General features: G+C 33.6%; 2 protein-coding genes across 2 annotated transcripts; both read left to right on the forward strand.

Moving 5' to 3' along the window:
* Positions 1-11,226: 11,226 nt before the first annotated feature.
* LOC112422724 (uncharacterized) lies at positions 11,227-13,881 on the forward strand. Its single transcript, XM_024786329.1, has 4 exons — positions 11,227-11,445; positions 12,278-12,283; positions 12,869-12,982; positions 13,141-13,881. Exons 1-4 carry the CDS (start codon positions 11,227-11,229, stop codon positions 13,879-13,881), a joined length of 1,080 nt encoding a protein of 359 aa, XP_024642097.1.
* A 1,154-nt stretch (positions 13,882-15,035) lies between these two features.
* LOC25495428 (cation/H(+) antiporter 12) lies at positions 15,036-18,065 on the forward strand. The gene is made up of 4 exons (XM_024786330.2): positions 15,036-15,296; positions 15,445-16,461; positions 16,704-16,726; positions 16,811-18,065. Exons 1-4 carry the CDS (start codon positions 15,036-15,038, stop codon positions 17,946-17,948), a joined length of 2,439 nt encoding a protein of 812 aa, XP_024642098.1. The 3' UTR covers positions 17,949-18,065.
* Positions 18,066-18,366: the final 301 nt, after the last annotated feature.

The following is an 18,366-nucleotide window of genomic DNA, read 5'->3' on the forward strand; positions in this document are numbered from 1 at the left end:
TTTATTTACAATGACACTATTCTTTTTTAATTTATATTATATATTTATATAATTGTAATAAAATATTATATTTTAAATGTGGGGTACTTGTGTCATTTAATAAATATGTGTCATTCTTTCCTTTCACTTTCTTCTCACTTTCACTTATAACAAACAACCAAATAATCATCTCACATTCTACCCACTTTCTACTCACTTTCATTCCTTCAACAATCTTTCCTTTTACTTTCTTTTGGCATCCAAACAAAGCCCAAGTAAGGTGCCACATGTTTTTTTTTTTAAAATTTTTCTTTTTTATCAAAAATTGGCCTTCGGCGGCCAAAACTGCTGCAGTTGTAAAACTTAAGAAGTAATTTTGTAATTTTTTTAGGATACCAAAATCGCAACTTCGTAAAAATTAGGTGGACGAAAACTGCTATTAAACCTATTCTTTTAACAACACATATTAACATAACCCATTTAATTATTCAAAATATTGTGATGGTGGGAGGAAGAGGAGAATAAATAGTGAAATTTATCCTCTTGGAAAAAGAAGTAGAAGACAGAGAAAAAGACAATGCAAAATGATGATTGAGTGCACGTGTGGTAGGTCCTGTCCACGTGCATTTGTTTGTATTCTCACAGAATTGATGGATTTGTCGGTTATTAATTCTTCACTCTGAAGTGTGTGCATGCAATGCATTTCTTTACCTTTTTCCTTTCTGTCCTTTTGCTATAACAATGACATCTCTTTTTATTCTCCAACAATTCTATCACCATAGTACATTTACTTACTGCTACTTATGTCCCCCTCCCTATTTACTTATTACACCCACCAACCATCAACCATGCATGCACACTTTTATTTATGAACCCGATGATGCAGTGAAAATTTATGTGTACGACCTTGACGGACCCCAACACGATTCTGAAGACCAACCCCAACCACATAAATTTCTATATGCGTCACATACCTTTTTTTTAACGGCGAATTTTATTAAACAACATAATCCTTGCTCAATGTGAGCGGAGACAGGTGCAACTGAGAACACAAATGAAAGACGTTATATATAGACGAAACATCTGAAAATAAACATCTTAAAAACACCCCTGAAAACAACACCCACTATAATACAAATTACCATCTAAAACAGACTACTTCACGAAGAGAACTGCCGTAAAATCGATACCCAACTCAACTTGTGTCGTGGTTGGATAAAGGATGGACAACTCAACTTGTTTGAATTAAAATTGAAAGAGTAAACAATTTTATGTTAATAGTATAGTAAAGGAGAAAATACTCTAGAGATGCTAAAATTGAAATGATACAAATTAAAAGTAAAAAAGTGAAAGCACACAATAATTTTACTTCAATTATCATATTTATTTGTAGCTCCATCTGCGAATGGATTGGTTGCGACTCCCCTTCAACCGCTAACATTTCGTACAAACTTGTTCACAATTCTATTGAGAATATATTTCTAGAGAATTTTGATTATGAATGATCTTTTGTAACAAAAAATATAAAAAGAAAGACATTCAAATAATTTAAAGGGCACAACTTTATTATTCGTACCAAACACAAAAAATTTTAGGACTGACTCTCACCTTTCTCCCTAGATGTGTTGATCCTTCACTCAAACATGATTCGTTTCTATGTTGAGAATTCACAAGATTTAACCTTCCTCTTATTGACCGTATATTTCAAACTATACGTTGTTAGTTACTTGTGTACGACAAAGGATACACTAGAGTGGATGTGTTGGTTCACTATTCTAGTGCATAGTTGTTATGATGTATATACCATAGATTAGCATGGAGATTGGTTACTCGAGTCATAAGTTAGTTGAGTAAAATTGAATTAGTTAATTAGAGATTAACTGGATCATAAAGTTAGCTTGTTAGTCAAGAAATCTTATTTAGTTAGCATAACACACTCTATATAAGGGGTTAATGCATTGTGTATTAGAACAACATCTCTCTATTTAATACAACTTACATAGTTATTCATTCATACTCTCTTATTCTTTTAAATTGCTATTCATCTCACACATTAGTCCTTAGCTTTTCAATCCAACACATCTCTTTAGTTATTTTTTATTCCCCTTCCACGGTGCTTCCTAGAATACACCACACTTTTTGTTCCTTTTTGCCCCCCCATTTAATCTACAGTGTGTGGCACATTCTGCTTGAGACTTAGGTTCGTATTTCAAACTCTTTCATTCATTGATATGTTTGATAAAGAGTCTCATATCATATTAAAGATGTCCTAAACATATATTTATAAGGGGAAGCAATCCTTACTTTACAAATCAATTTTGTGGGGTTGTGTTAGACATAACCATAATTTTTAAGATGATATTAGAGCTTAGTTAAGATCCATTGGACCACCAGATATTATGGTTCCGTTATTAGGTCACCCACTATTTGTGTCCACGAACCAAGTCTAATAATGATGGTCGTGAGAGAGTATGTTAAAGAGCCCCATATCAGACTAAAGATGCCATGAACATATGTTTATAAGTGGGAGCAATCCTTATATTACAAGCCAGTTTTGTGGGGTTGTGTTTGGTCCAACCTCAATGTTATATAAAAATTTAATCATAAATACTGGTTAAAGTTAGTAGTTCTAAGTAACCTTAGGATACCTCCCTTAATATTTTTTACTCCATTCATCCCAAATTGTATGACGTTTTGACCATTTCACACATATTAAGAAATGTAATTAAATTTATGTGGGAAAATGATATTATAAGTTGTTTTACAAAATTGTCCTTAATAAATTATATGGGAAAAATAAATGAAAGATTTGAAAAAAGTGAGAGTAATAAATAGTTAATGATATAATAGGAAAACTAACATTAATATTTCATGGGTTGTAAAACGACATATAATTTGAGACAATTTTTTTCTTTCTAAAACAATATACAATTTGGAACGGATGAAATACATACTAATGCTACATACAAAGAGACACAATTTTTGCAAGAAACTTTTGAATTTCTCACAATAAATATTTCCCAGCTATGAGAATGTTTCATGGAGGTATATTATCAAACCAAATGAAACAATTATATTGCTTCAATTTTCATGTGTGCAACCTCAACCCATTCTCATAACACATTAATCATTGTCAATTGCATCCATATATAGTGCAAGGTGCAATTGGAAGTGCAAACAAAAAAAAAACTGTGGATTTCGATTCATGAATCATAGAATATGCATGCTAGCTCATACAAATCTTAAAATAAGTGTACTATATGATTAATGGCAAGATTATATAATAAGGAAGATTAAAAAGTAGCAATCCTTTACTTTTTGGAATGATGTATATAATACACATAAATGTAGGCCTTTTTCTCTATCTGATCCAAGTGTGTTAGCAAAAGATTCTTAGCTTTATAGTGGCCGGCTCCACTTCACAAGATTATACACCCCCACCCCATGTGTATAAGGTCCCCATTTGAGTTTGTTTGATACTTTGAGAGTATTTTTCTTTCATTTCCATTCATGCAATTTTTTTTTAATTTACAAAAATCATTATCTTGCTTTCAATCCATATTAAGTAACCTTATGTTATATCACAAGAGTACCAAAAGCCCATGTGATCTTGTGATTGTTTGGCCAAATTGAGGATCAAGCTTAAGAGCTTGTGGGGCTACCCTTAAAAAAAACCCTATCTTGTGTGCCACAAAGTACAAGAGGAGAAATTTGTGCCCGGCCTATTGCATGTTACCCCCTCGTGAGAATATCTTAATGGTCCTTGGTATGAAAACAAACCATTGATATGTACAATTCATTAATTAGTTTGTGAGCCATATTGAGCAATTTATTAGCACCTTCTCCCCACCTCTTAAAAAAAAAAAATACACAAACACTTATTGTCCCTGCAATTCTCAACTTTGAGTCTTGCCATTTTAGGTTTAAACCATTGTTTTAAAAAATGAACTGGTTGGTTCAACTGGTTGAATACCATAATCCAATCAATTCGCTGGTTGGTTTGATCTTGATTGTACCATAATTTAGTTGAATCGGAATTGAGCTAGATTGAACCATTGTTGATTCAAATTTTTTTTTTTTTTAAATTTTGTTTGCTTTTTAATACTTATTTAATTTATTTATCATCCCGTTCAATCGTGGTTGAATTGATTGAGGTAATTGAACCATAGCTTGAATGTCTCACCGGTTCAATGTTTCTTATTCCATTAAAAAATTGGTACAATCCTTGAATTGACATCACTAACTCTATCCATATATAATGTTTCTTGTTAATCATCATTCTACATAAAGGATTAGATGTTGTCATTCAGCCCTGTTTTAGGTAGTGCACTTTATTGTATATCATTGGTATTTTGTTTAGAAATGTTCTTGAAGAAACAACTATACTTGTGATTTGTGAAGTTTTTCTATCTTGACAATCAATAATGAATGATTGTAATTAAAAGACATCTTGAGAACTATGCATTTTATTAAATAAAGTGTCTTGCTATCCGGTGCTTTTAACGAAATTGTTAAGGAATCTATAAATAGAAATTTTGTCTTAGAAATATAAGATGTTACTTTTAATCAAATAATAATTATACAACTTATTCATAAAAACTTACTTGTTTTGGATGTTTAACCAATACCTTTATGATACTGGTTAGCATTCTCCTTAAATAAATTTGAAGTGTACAAATAAAGTGCTACTCATTATCTTATAACATTTCAAGATGTTGGAGCTATATGACTAAATTAACTTAGGTAAGTAATTTTACTAATCTATGTACTACTTTTGCATTGGCAAGAAAAGTCTAACAACTAATCATAGTCTAAAAGGGCATTAGTCGACATAACATGAACCCCATTAATTGCACAATGGAAAAGAATCATAATTAAAGGGAAAAAGGAATATTATGTTATTAATCATGTCTAGTATACTACAAAAAATCTATAGTACATTATAAGAAGTTTGAATAAGATTGTATCTTGTGTTTATTTTAAGATTGCAAGCATGTGTAAGATACTTCCTAACCTACCTAATCACATGCTTTATAGTAACAAATATTATTATGTGTGAGGTCACTATAAGAACATAAAATGATTGTTGCAAAATAAATTCATCAAATCCATCGAAGTTTGTGTTTGAATGAGTGCATATTCACATGCTAAGGTTGACTTGATCCCCCTCGTTGGTTACTCTCAAAAAACATATGTCCTCTTTTAGATTCTACTGAATCTCTGGGTTGGAGAGTTGGTAGATAAATTAGTCTTATGCTAAAAAATGAAAATAAAATAAAATGATACCTCCCTCCAATATATAATGAGTAGAATTCCAATTTCTTTTATACAAGTATAAAACATTACACGAGTTTAATAAAAAGTATGTGTAGTGGGTGTTAGAATATGTTATTGGATTATCTGAATTTTCGAATCATATCAAATGTAAATAAAAATATAAAAAGCTTGAACTAATTAAAAATGAAACTATGAAACATATCTAAATATTTTAAAAACTTTTTTTTTTATCAAATTTGATCATTATCCAAGTTTTAACTTATAAAATCATAAAACCACATAACCTTTATGAATTCTCTATATCAAAAAAATTAAATAGGCCTCTCTGTCGGATCAAAGGTAGCCAAATGAGTGTTTTTTTTTTTTTTTTTGTTTTTTTTTTGAAGGAAGCCAAATGAGTGCCTATTGCCATCATAATTTGTTTTTCTTTTTAATTATGATTATTTTGTTATTATTATTACTACTTTCCTTGTTTCATTCTTTATTACTTGCAACCTGATTATATAGGAAAACATTGGAGGAGCATTATGGTATAGTATGTCTTATGTCATGATTAATCATAAGTTCATAACCATACTAAACACACTGAAATTTTTCATGGTATTTTTAATTGTCATATTGACATACTTTCATGATTTTAATTAATTGTTTTTTCCAACAATGAAAAAGAAAACTTCCAGCTCTAAATCGATATATGTTGGTTTTAAAAATATTATTTCTATCAAGTGTGATGTGCCCTTTATTTGATAGTAATTTTTTTATATTTTTTTATCTCTATTACGTGCCCTTGAAGCCCTTCATAAGAGGTTTTATGAGAGAAGGAAATTACAAAAGATTAAGGAATAAATTTGTGGGTAATACACAGATTACATCAAACCGAAGCTTGAGAGTTAAAAATAAACATGAAGATTGAAGAATCGTCTAAGAGAAAAAACTGTGGTGATCAAAGTTGGCAAAGAAACCAACATAAGAATTAACCTCCATTTAAATATGCTTCAAATGAAACATTTCAAACTTGAAAGATAGATGAGACGAAGAATGTCGAGTAAGAGAGACTGAAGAGCTACATTTTTAGTCGATGTGTACCAAACAATATAAATGACAACGTGAGAATCATACTCCACGAAAAAGGAAGCAATACCTTAATCACAAGCAACCTTAAGCCTCTATTCAAAGTAATTTAAATCTATGTAATTTCAATCTATTAATTGTCTATTGAAAGATATTCACCTAAAGAAAATTGCTACTGAGAGACAAAAATTAAAATATATGATTCTCTGTATGAATTAAGCATCAATTCTTCAATGAACCAATAAGTGAGGTAAATGAAAATACAATTGTACGTGTTTTTGAACCTAATGTTTTGTTTGCGAGTTTGGAGGGAAAGGGGGATGGTTTGAAAAAGAAAAAAAAAGGAGTAAGTGGAAGAAATATAAGACATTGGAAGGAGGGGCTTTGAGGGGTTTATTTTTGTCAAAACCAGCTTGTACGGTGATAATTGTCTCATCTTTATAAACTCTTATCAAGAATTATATCTATTCGATGTAGGTCTAAATCCACTGAGTGTTGTCTGCTAACCATTTTTCTTCAAAATATAAAACCCTCCTCATTTGGGGAACAAAAAAATTTAATATATGTTGTTATAATATTCTTAAAATTAATCATAAGTATTAATTTATCCCTCTCTAAAAAATTTGTCTTTTAAAAAATGCTAAAAATTGTTTTTCAATGAAAGATAATAATAAAAAAAATGATATGGTCATTAATGTAATTAAAATGAAACTGCAAGAATTAATGGGCTACTAATTCGATTACACAAAATGGGCTTAAAGCCTATACCAACAAAAAATCTATTTCTTGCCCTCAATTTGTGATCCTCACTCCCAGAAATCTTTCAAAGAAAATTGCTTTTTTGACAAAGGAAAGTTCCTATTGACCCAAGTAAAATACTTAAATACCCCCAGCGGTAGTTAACTACCATTATCCAAACCGCCGGCAGTTAACTGCCGCTGAAAGTCAGCGGTTGTTAACAACCGCTGCGTTCTGCGAATAAACAAGAACATAATCCTCATTTTTCCATTTTCCAGAAACACAAACACTAAAATCACAACTTCCAAATTTCTCCAAACTTGTACTTCACGAATTTGCACCAAATTTCATCAATTAATTCACAAGTAAGTTCTTTCCTTCCTATTTACATGCAATGTAGTCTGTTTAGGGTGTTAGTTTTCATAAGTTTGAGCAAAATGTTAGTTTTAGGTAGTTTTAGGTTAGGTTAGAAAATTGAAAATTAAGCTTGATTTAGATTTTTTTTAAAGTATTGTTTATGCTGGAATTGTTGTTTACTATAAATGTAGGTACATGTGGCCCTTTAGATGTTCAAATAACACTAGTTGTGCTCCTAATTTATAATGCACATAAGGTGTTTGATGAAATGCTTAAGTGAGAAAATGTTGCTTTTTTTGTGTAATTTTTTTTTTCAAATATGTTCAATTTTATAATGTATATATGTTGTAATTATTATAAACTTGGATTTTTAATTTTTTTGGCAAGTTTGAAGAATGAAATAATGTGGTATGTTATATAAATGCCTAAGTTGTTGAATGATTGTAAGTGTGGATTTGTATGAATGCCTAAGTTTAATTATTGACATGTTACATGTTACTTGCTTGAATTTTTATGAATGCCTTAAAAGTATATAGTTTTTAGGAAATACCTAAATACATTGTCCACATATTTATGTTATTTTTAATTTGTTTTGTACAGATATGTTTGGGGAGGAGGATGCGCGGGAGCGGCGTATTAGAGAGGGGTAGGGTGCGCAAGGGTAAAACTGCTATGACAAATAGCGCTCGAAAGAAGATTGAGGTTGAAAACCCGTATGTTTCAAAGACCCGGAGACGTAGGGACTTGAGGATAGGTGGAGGAGATGGGTCGGGTTCACATTCACAGATGGATTACTCCACCCAGGTGGTTGATCCAACACCGGCGCATGATGAGGCTGTGTATGAGGAGGGTTTTGTTGAATATGATCGGATGAAGGAGGATAGAATATTTTATCAACCGCAGGGCGAGGCAAAGGATGGGGACGTGACAGGTGATGAGGAGGTGCCAGAGGATGTTGTGGCGGATTATATGGAGGCAGAGAATGTTATTCCTGAGGGTGAGCCTGAGCCTCAGACTCAGCGACGACGTCGTCGTGTTCCACCAATACCGCCATATCATGTTGGAGAGCCTCCCTATCCTGGAGGACCTGAGACCACGTCACTGTTGTCCGACTACGCGAGGCACGTGGCGAACCCTCTTTGGATTAACCATCATAATGTAAGTGTTAAAATTATTCAAAAATTCTTTAAATGCTTTAAAGTGATTATTTAAAATAATGTAGCGTAAATGTTTTAATTATTTAAAAGAATGTAGCGTAAGTATTTTAATTATAATATTATGTAGCTTAAGTGTTTTAATTATTTAATATTATGTAGCGTAAGCGTTTTAATTATTTAAAAGAATGTAGCGTTAGTGTTTTAATTATATACTATTATGTAGCGTAAGTGTTGTAATTATTTAAAAGAATGTAGTGTTAGTGTTTTAATTATATAATATTACGTAGCATAAATGTTTTAATTATTTAGTATTATGTAGCGTAAGTGTTTTAATTATATAAAATAGTGACAATATCTTAATTAATTTAAATTTCAGATGTGGCATGATCAGACGGGTTACAAGTGTATAAATGCAGAAAAAAAGATGAAAGAGCTTGGTAAGCCGGAGGCGGTTTTGAGGTGGTTTTGGGAGCCTGTGGAGGGCCAACATGATTTGATATACACGACGTATTCTACCGTTGTAACGCCCACTTTCGTTTAATTATTTATTTAATCGAGTTTAAGCGATTATATTATATTTTTATAATATATGTGTGAGTTTTGTGGAATTAAGATGATTTAGGTTGATTTGGATGATTTGATGAGATTATGAGACTTATTTTATTGTTAAATAAAATAAGATTTGATAAGAAAATAAAAATATTTAGTTGAGGGCTGTTTTGAGATTTTAAATAGTTTTGGAGGAGAAGTGAGATAAGATAAGATATTAGGGAGATGTATATAAGAGATAGACCTAGTTTTAGAAGAGAAAAAAAACATTGTTGTACGTACGTTTTTGGAGAAAAGGGAGAAAAAGCCATGAGAAGAGAGAACCAAGAGAAGGGCTGCGATTTCTTCATACAAGGTAAGGGTGAGACTAATAATTCAGTAATGTTAATTGTTGTAGTTCAGATGATTAATTGACAAAGTTAGAATTGATTTAGAAAAGTTTTGGAATTAGGTTAAAACCCTAAAAATTGATGATCAATCGGTAAAAATTGTTTAGATTGATGTAGAAACCGTCATATAACCTTAGAATATGCTTAGGATGAATTATGGATGTGAAATTAAGTTTAGAACCATGTTGGATGATGAATTCGTGTAGAAACTGCATTCTGCCCGTAGCGACATTCATCGCTCGCCTCCCGAGCAATGATCCTCGCCACGGCGAGGGATGAACTTCATCGCTCGCCACGCGAATCAAAGCCCCTCGCCTCGCGAGTTACATGTCGTAGCTCGCCACATCAAGCAACCTTACTCGCCATAGTGAGCATGACCAGAGAGCATGTCATTTTCTGATTTTTTGACTTTTGAGTTGAACCTTAGATGCCTTTGAGTACGTTTAGGTGCCTACTATTGATTAGAGATTGATTTAGAACGAGATTGAACCTGGAACAACCTTAGTTGGAATTCTGGCTTGTACTCGCCATGGCGAGCTGATGCTCTCGCCTCGCGAGCACTTCCAGAACTGAGTGCTTTTGAGGATTGTGAGGCTTGAGTTGTTTGGATTAGTTAGGAAAGGAACTTTAGGTGCTAATGAGACCTAATAATGATATTGACTAAGAACTGTGAAGCTTTATGAATTGTTAAATGATTATGAAGTGAATTATGGATTGAAATATACTTGCTTGAATTATTGTTGAATGATCAAGAAACTATTGAGAATGATTTGTTATTTAATCTGATGTGATTTGATTATGCTGCAATTGTTATTAAACTAAGTTGCATGAATATGAATAAGTTGATGATGAACTCCAAATTATTGGAAGTATAAGTGATAAGTTGATTAAGGTGTTTTGTTGTTAGAGTCCATGCATTAGCATTCATTGAGCTTTGTCCTCACCATGATAGGAGCTTTGTCCTCCACACGTTTTAGGAGCTTTGTCCTCCGCACGATTAAAGTATATTAATACTTATGATGACGATTGGTACCACATGCATATAAGTGTCTAAGTTGCCTTGTCGCATTGTCAAGGTTTAAAGGTGTTTATGTTATTGATGAAGATTGAAGTTGTGATTATGTGATACTTGTTTATCAGAGATGCAAAGTTGATTAAGACTGATTATGATGTTAGTTATGATTTTTGAATTATAATGATTGATATTATCGTATTATGAAATTTCACCCCTTCTGCTTGAAAATGTTGCTCTTCGTATGCGTAACTTGTAGGTGATCGTGCTTAAGTTTGCAGTTGCTGTTTGTGAGTGGCCTTGCCTCACTGTGTCGTCTAGGTCGCTCTGATACGTAACGAGATGGGGTGTTTGATATGCATGCTTCATTCTATTACGTGAAATATTTATGTTATTTGGATAATGTTGATTAACTGTTGAAACATTTTAATGGGGCCTACGTGCCAAAAACCATTTATGGTTTATGAAACAATTTTTCGCTGCAACGTTTAAGTTATTTGGTTAAATTGTTATTTAACTGTTATTGGATTACATTAAATGTGATATCCCGTTGTTTAAGTTGTTTACTCTGATAATTGTTTAAGAAATTTTCATATTGAAAAAATGGGGTGTTACAACCGTGACCCATGCAATGGAACATGCTATGTGCGAGAGGTGGCACACGGAGACCAATAGTTTTCATCTACATGTGGGGGAGATGACGATCACTTTGGACGATGTGCATAATCTCCTACACATTCCTATTCACGGCTGCATGCTGGACCACGATGAGGCAATGGGTCAGGAGCGTGTGATTGATTTGATGACCATGTTGTTGGGCATGTTAGATGTTGATGCTAGGGCTGAGATTAGGACTGAGTCTGCTGTTCATATCAGTTATACCACACTGAAGCGGGTTGATAAACTTTTAGCAAGTGTACTAAAACTATCGAAGTAATAAAATAAGTTTGTATCCACGAGGACTGTGTTAATCTCAACTTAGCAATAAAATTAATATCTATGATGTGTAAATTTTATAAGTGCATGTGGCAGTAGGTTTGTGTGCATAAATAGTCAATAATAGAAAATAAAATAGTTTGATAATTGGATTAAAACAGATGATCAAGCCAGTGAATCCTCTATTGCTTTATGTGAAATAGCTTATCTCTCTTTACTCTCAACACTCATTCAATCTTTACGACAAATTAACTAATTAGTTTTGATCAATCTCTTCACTCAAAACCCTTTCCTAAGTTATAACCTTTTAATCTCTTAAACCGATTGAATAACCGCAGAAGCGATGTCAGAACGTTAATTCATATCATAACCTCAATTTCCTATCTCTAGGTTCCTATGTTGAATTAAACAGAATTACTATTTCAGGATTAAAAGCTAGGGTTCGCGATGTCATTCATATCATAACCTCAATTTCCTATCTCTAGGTTCCTATGTTGAATTAAACAGAATTACTATTTCAGGATTAAAAGCTAGGGTTAGAAGTCATTCAATTCTTAAATCAATTTATGTGATTGCAAGAAGCTAGGGTTAATAGTCATGCAAACAATCATATGAAAAGCAATAAACACAAATAATTATGAAATGAATAAAGACTGAAAAATATTGTTTGTCTCTATTTCTTTCTTTTTCTGCCTGTAACGTGCGGCTCCTTTTCTTTTTCCAAAACGTCAATCCTGTATGCCGAGAATATGAAATTGTTATATGCCAAGCCGTAATTCCCTTTTTCCTGTGTGTCTTGCTTTCTTTTATAGGTTCATGTAAGTAACCTAGTTCTTTCTTTTTCCACAAGTTGTTTCTTTTACAATATTCTCCACGTGACTTATGTTTCTCACTCTTCAATTTAGGCCCAATTCTTCCTTCATCATTTCAGCGCCCCTATGTTGCATTAGATGCTACATTCTCTTTTGTTTCAACTTGTTATCATTTTCATTGGCCAATCACATTCATTGTAAAATCATGTTTTTGTTTCATTCTCTTTACTAGCCACTAATTGACCAATAGTAATAGTAATAATACACTAGTTGACTCAATAATAAGAAAATGACAATTTATTTAAAATGACTCTAAATGTACTAAATTAATAAAACTAGAATAAAAACTTAATTAAAAATACTCTAAAAATATGATATGACGGACTGTCATCACGGGTTTATGAAGACCACCTGACAGAGGCTAGACAGCTGGAGGACCCACAGACGAGGGAGGAGCTGCATGAGAGAGCCAGGAGGAGACAGTTGTGTGTGAGGAGTTTTCTTCTATATCTCGTCGGTTGTACGCTGTTCACTAACAAAATGAACAGACACATCGACTTGATATATCTTGATTGTATGGCCGGCTTGCAGACGATTGAGAAGTGGTCATGGGGAGGGATGACCTTAGTGTACCTGTACGACTATCTCGATGATTCTGTTATTCTGAATAACAGAACGATGGCTGGGAGTACGACTCTTTTTATGGTAATAATTTAATATTTATCTTCATTTCTTTATGAATTTATTTTATAATTTTTATTATCATGTTTGTTTTTTTTTTCTAAGTTAGACTGCGTTTATTTAGGATTTAATTTAAATTTTTACGTGAAGCTTTTATAATGTATTTTATTTATTTGTTGCAGGGATGGATTTTGGAGCATTTATCAGGTCCGTACCCAAGGAAGACAAACAAGAGCTGGAAGCCGGAGAGACCATATGCTTGGAGATGGCTTACTAGTAGAGGGCATACTGATGTGCACCATTACCGCTTACTGCTTGATCGTTTAGAGGTGGATGACGTCAGGTTTTCTACTTATGGTGATCACAGAGAGATACATCCTTTTCAGCTTATTGTCACTTACTCGGAATGGCTGATGTGCGGGAAGGAGAGGGTGTACCGTCATTTACCTGAGTGGGTAAAGAGGCATCTTTTCTATGTACATGATGTTCCCAGACATCCGTCATCTGTCGCTCAGATGCCTACGCATTCGCTGACCACCGTGCTGCAAAACGCTCAGGCGTGGTTCTTCACTGCTTGGGGAGATGCGTGTGAGAGACCATGTCATCATGCGCCTGGCTACATGGCTTGGTATGCCAAAGTCTCTCACCCTCGTATTCTCCCACCTGATGAAGGATCTCCTCCCAGGCCGGCGAACATGGAGCAGATCATAGAGGACGAGCATGCCAGAGATATGCCTGACACACTGATGATCATCCGAGATGTGGTGCATATAGTTGACGATATTGTGGACAGACAAGCCGAGATGACTAAAGAAGAGATTGTCCAGGAGGTGATGCGGATAGCCGATACTAGTCGCCCTGCCCTTACGTATCAGATTGCCAGGCGGCGCAGGGAGCCGAGGCATGCTAGGCAGCAGGGTTGATTATGATTAGGCTTTTTTTTTTATGTACTTTTTTACTATGATGTATAATTATGACACATTCCGTACATTTTGATATTTGTATGACATTTTCTGACATACTTTTTATATTATTTCTTGCGTTTTAATTTTATCTGTTAAATATTATTTTGTACGTACATTTTAATTTCCCGTCATATCCTGGTACTTTAATTTGCAATTGGATGCAAAAACAGGAAAAATTCTCCTAGAAAACCAGTGCAGACTGCACTGGTTCTGCTAACTGGTGTGAACAACAGTCAACTGCCGCTGGTGCCAGCGGTTGTTAACTGCCGACGTATCATTGAACGGTTGTTAACTGCCGCTGGGGGCATTTACGTAGTTTACTTGTGTCAATAGGAAGTTTTCATTGTCAGAAAAACAATTTTCTCTCTCAAAATCTCAAATTTTCCCAACATATTTTAAAATAAAAACTCTCCCACTCAATGCCACGACATTCCCGTAAAGTAAAAATTTGAGTTATCTGTAATGTATGAGTTTTCCAGTGGAGGTCCCTTCTCCCTTGTGCTTGGTTAGCCAATGTCTAAGCTCAAGAACGCAGTGTATTTATCAAATCATCATTTGAGTTTTCCATGGGTACCACAATGTGTCATCCTGCTGCGAAACTAGCAATATTTTTTTCCATAGGTAGTGCACAAAATGAAGGATACATGAATAGCTATTTTTGAAATCTCTAATTTTAGTACACAAGCGAAAAGACACTTCATAATATGTCTATTTTTTTTTTCCTTTCTCAAATCATAAAACTGATTGTAATATAATAAGACATCTAATTATAGTATATAATTAAACTTTGAATGCAACTGTGTATTTATATAAATATATACCGTTATGATCTCAACTTCTGATAAAAATGTTTTGTCTTAAGAATAAAACTATAAAAGTCTAAACATAGTTTATTTATATGATTGAATGTTGTTGTTACCTCTCTGCCCAAACTAAAAATATATATGTTTAGTTGTTTTTGTTTTTGACTCATAGGAACATTTAAGTATATAAGATAAGAAAGTCAAATCATTATTATGCTTATACGGCTATTGAATCATTTTCATTCTTATATCTTTGAATTTGAATTCTCATATATAATTATCTTTGAGAACTTAGTGTTGTGAAGGAAAATGAATAGTAATATAACAAGAGAACCAGGCTTATATGTCTCAGTTGCACAAATAGATGCTACAACCTTCAATGTTTGTTCTGTTGCTCCACCAAATATTGTTTCAGATGGAATATGGGGCGGCCCAGATAGTAGAAGGAATCCAATGAAGTCTGCACTTCCTGTGTTTGAGATGCAGCTTCTTGTGATTTTTACTATCACACAAATATGCAATTTCTTCCTAAAACGTTTGCATTTCCCTGCATTTATTGCACCAATGCTGGTAAGTTCTATTCTTTTATATGTTTTTTTTTATACATGTGTTGTTTCTCTTGTTAATTACGACTTTTTCTTAAGATACACCAATGACATGTCTTTAATAGATTCATATAGGTTGTAAATATGCATGACAAAATTGTATCCATCTGCAGGTTGGCCTAATTCTAGGCCCTTCAATTCAACATGCGGAATTTGACAAATACAAGAAGCTATTGTTTCCATATGGAAGTCAAGACATACTTGCAACAATATCATTAATTGGTTATGTGCTTTACATCTTTACCATTGGTGTGCAAATTGATTTGAGCATGGTAACCAGAACAGGACACAAGGTTTGGACCATTGCAATAATGGGATTTGTCGTGCCTATACTGTTTAGTTTTGTGCCTCAATTTGTGGTGTTACTAGAAAAATATTATCGATTCGAAGATGTGACTAAACCACATTTGATTGTAGATATTTATAGGGTGGTAAGAATACATAGCTCGGTTGCATTCGCAGTCACTGCTACACTCCTCAATGAACTTAAAATTCTTAACTCCGAACTCGGAAGATTGGCATTATCATCAGCAATGGTGACTTCTATCTTAGGACTGTCTCTTCAATGTATTGGTAATGTCCTAGAACAACAAGAATCACACATGAGGATAATATTTGGGATGTCATTGCTTGCTTTAGTTGTCTTTGCTCCATTAATTTTTCGGCCATTAATGTTTTGGATCATCAGACATACTAAAGAAGGAAGACCTGTGGATGATGGTTACATCTATGGTATCATTTTAATGGTACTAGGTTTAGGTTGGTTTGCAGGTTACATAAACCAAGAGTTTGCATTAGGTGCATATGTTTTGGGGTTAGCTGTGCCAGACGGACCTCCATTAGGATCTGCATTAGTTAGGAAGCTTGAATTCTTTGGGACAAGTTTGTTGCTGCCAATATTTATGACTTGTTGTGTGATGAAGGCAGATTTGTCTTTGCCATATACATTAAATGCATCTATTGGTTTTGGTATCATCATTTGCTTTACACACATTGTCAAAGTAATAGCATACCTTATATCTTGCCTCATTTGCAAAATCCCCTTCAAAGATGCCTTGACTCTTGCCCTCATTTTGAATGCCAAAGGAGAAGTGGATCTTGCAAAACTTTCATTTTCATATGATGACAAGGTACTACTATAATTACTTACCCCTTAATTTCCTTTCAATAAGGTTCGGCAAACAGCTTAACTAAGCATTTATAGCATAATCGTTTATCATATAAGTGCTTATGTATAAGATATTTAAAATAAAGCCAAATAGTTTTCATATAAACTATAAGTTGTTTTCATAAGCTATCATGGTGAGCCTACGAAAATTTGCTGAAAATAGTTTAAGAACATATCATAAACGTTTTAATAACCTATCTCAAGCATTCTCATAAGTGTTTATGCAAGTACACAAACTAAAATAAGTTAATCCTAAGAAACTATACAACCATAATATTTTGTGCTTAATCTATTAGTCTATAATAACTAAGATCATATTCAAAAATTTCATTTGTGTATATGCATGGGATGCAGTCTTTTGCTGGCCAAATTTATGCAGTGAATGTAATCAGCATAATGGTCGTAGCTTGCATAGTAAAATGGTCTGTGAAGATATTGTATGATCCATCAAGAAAATATGCCGGCTACCAAAAAAGGAACATCATGAGTTTAAAACCCGACGCAGAACTGAGACTACTTGCTTGCATTCACAAACAATACAACATATCAGCTATAATAGACGCCCTTGACGTTTTTTCTCCAACAACAGAAAAACCTTTCATTGTGGATGCATTGCATCTTATTGAGTTAGTTGGAAGGTCATCCCCAATTTTCATCTCCCATCGTCTTCAAAAAACAGTTTCGGGTTCTCGCAAGTCTTACTCAAATGATGTCATTCTTGCTTTGGATCTCTATGAACATGACAACTATGGTGGAGTAACCACACACACTTACACCGCCATATCTCCACCAACCCTTATGTATGAAGATGTTTGCCAACTTGCATTGGACAAAGTCGCGTCTATCATAATTCTCCCATTCCATAGAAGATGGACTATTGATGGTGCCATTGAATCTGATGACAAGAACATAAGATCCTTAAACTGCAAGGTACTGGAAATAGCTCCATGCTCAATAGGAATCCTCGTGAGTCGATCTTCCTTAAAAAATAATTCACCCGTCAAGCTAGCCATGATTTATCTTGGGGGAAGAGACGACAGAGAAGCTTTGTGCTTAGCTAAAAGAGCGATAAGGAACCCGGGGATCAACTTGGTTGTGTACCACCTTACATCTGAGGATGATCACATGTCAAACTTGGAGTATCTACTTGATAATGAGGCACTCGAAGAAGTAAAGAAACTACCACATTATGGCTCGAAAAATGTTTGTTATAAAAAATTGATTGTAAATAATAGTCCAGGGACATCAACTGTTCTTCGCGATATAGCGAATGAACATGACTTTTTTATTGTTGGAAGAACACATGACTCAGACTTGCCTCTGATAGAAGGACTAACAAAATGGATTGAATTTTCAGAGTTAGGTGTCATTGGTGATTTGCTTGCTTCACCAGATCTTGGGAGTAGAGCTGGTGTTTTGGTAGTGCAACAACAAGTCAAAGACAAATAAATAGCTAGTGGGTGGAAGCTGATATAAAGAACAAAAAAATCAAAGAAATATAATGTACAAGACAACAAAGATGAAAAAAGACTAGAGAAATAGAAAGATAGAACATAATTGTTTCAGTACATGTTATTGATGTGCGTATTAGGCAAATGTACCAAATCGTTTACCAAGTAATAAAGTGATAAGTAGAGTATCTTATACAATAGAGATTGTCGTTTTGTGCAAACAATTTGCGTTACTTATTTTTGTAAGTTTGACGATAGAAAAGTTAAGGGTTAGAAAGGTTGCAATTTTTATCTGTTTGTAATAGAGCAGTTTACCGGCTTTTGGTTGCAGAAAAGTAAGCAGCGGTTAGGATTCTTCGAATCTCCCATAATCATATTGTTGGACATTAAATAACAGTAATGTCGCGTATTTGTCT

This window comes from Medicago truncatula, chromosome 6 (genome assembly GCF_003473485.1).
Source record: "Medicago truncatula cultivar Jemalong A17 chromosome 6, MtrunA17r5.0-ANR, whole genome shotgun sequence".
Taxonomy (NCBI): domain Eukaryota; kingdom Viridiplantae; phylum Streptophyta; class Magnoliopsida; order Fabales; family Fabaceae; genus Medicago; species Medicago truncatula.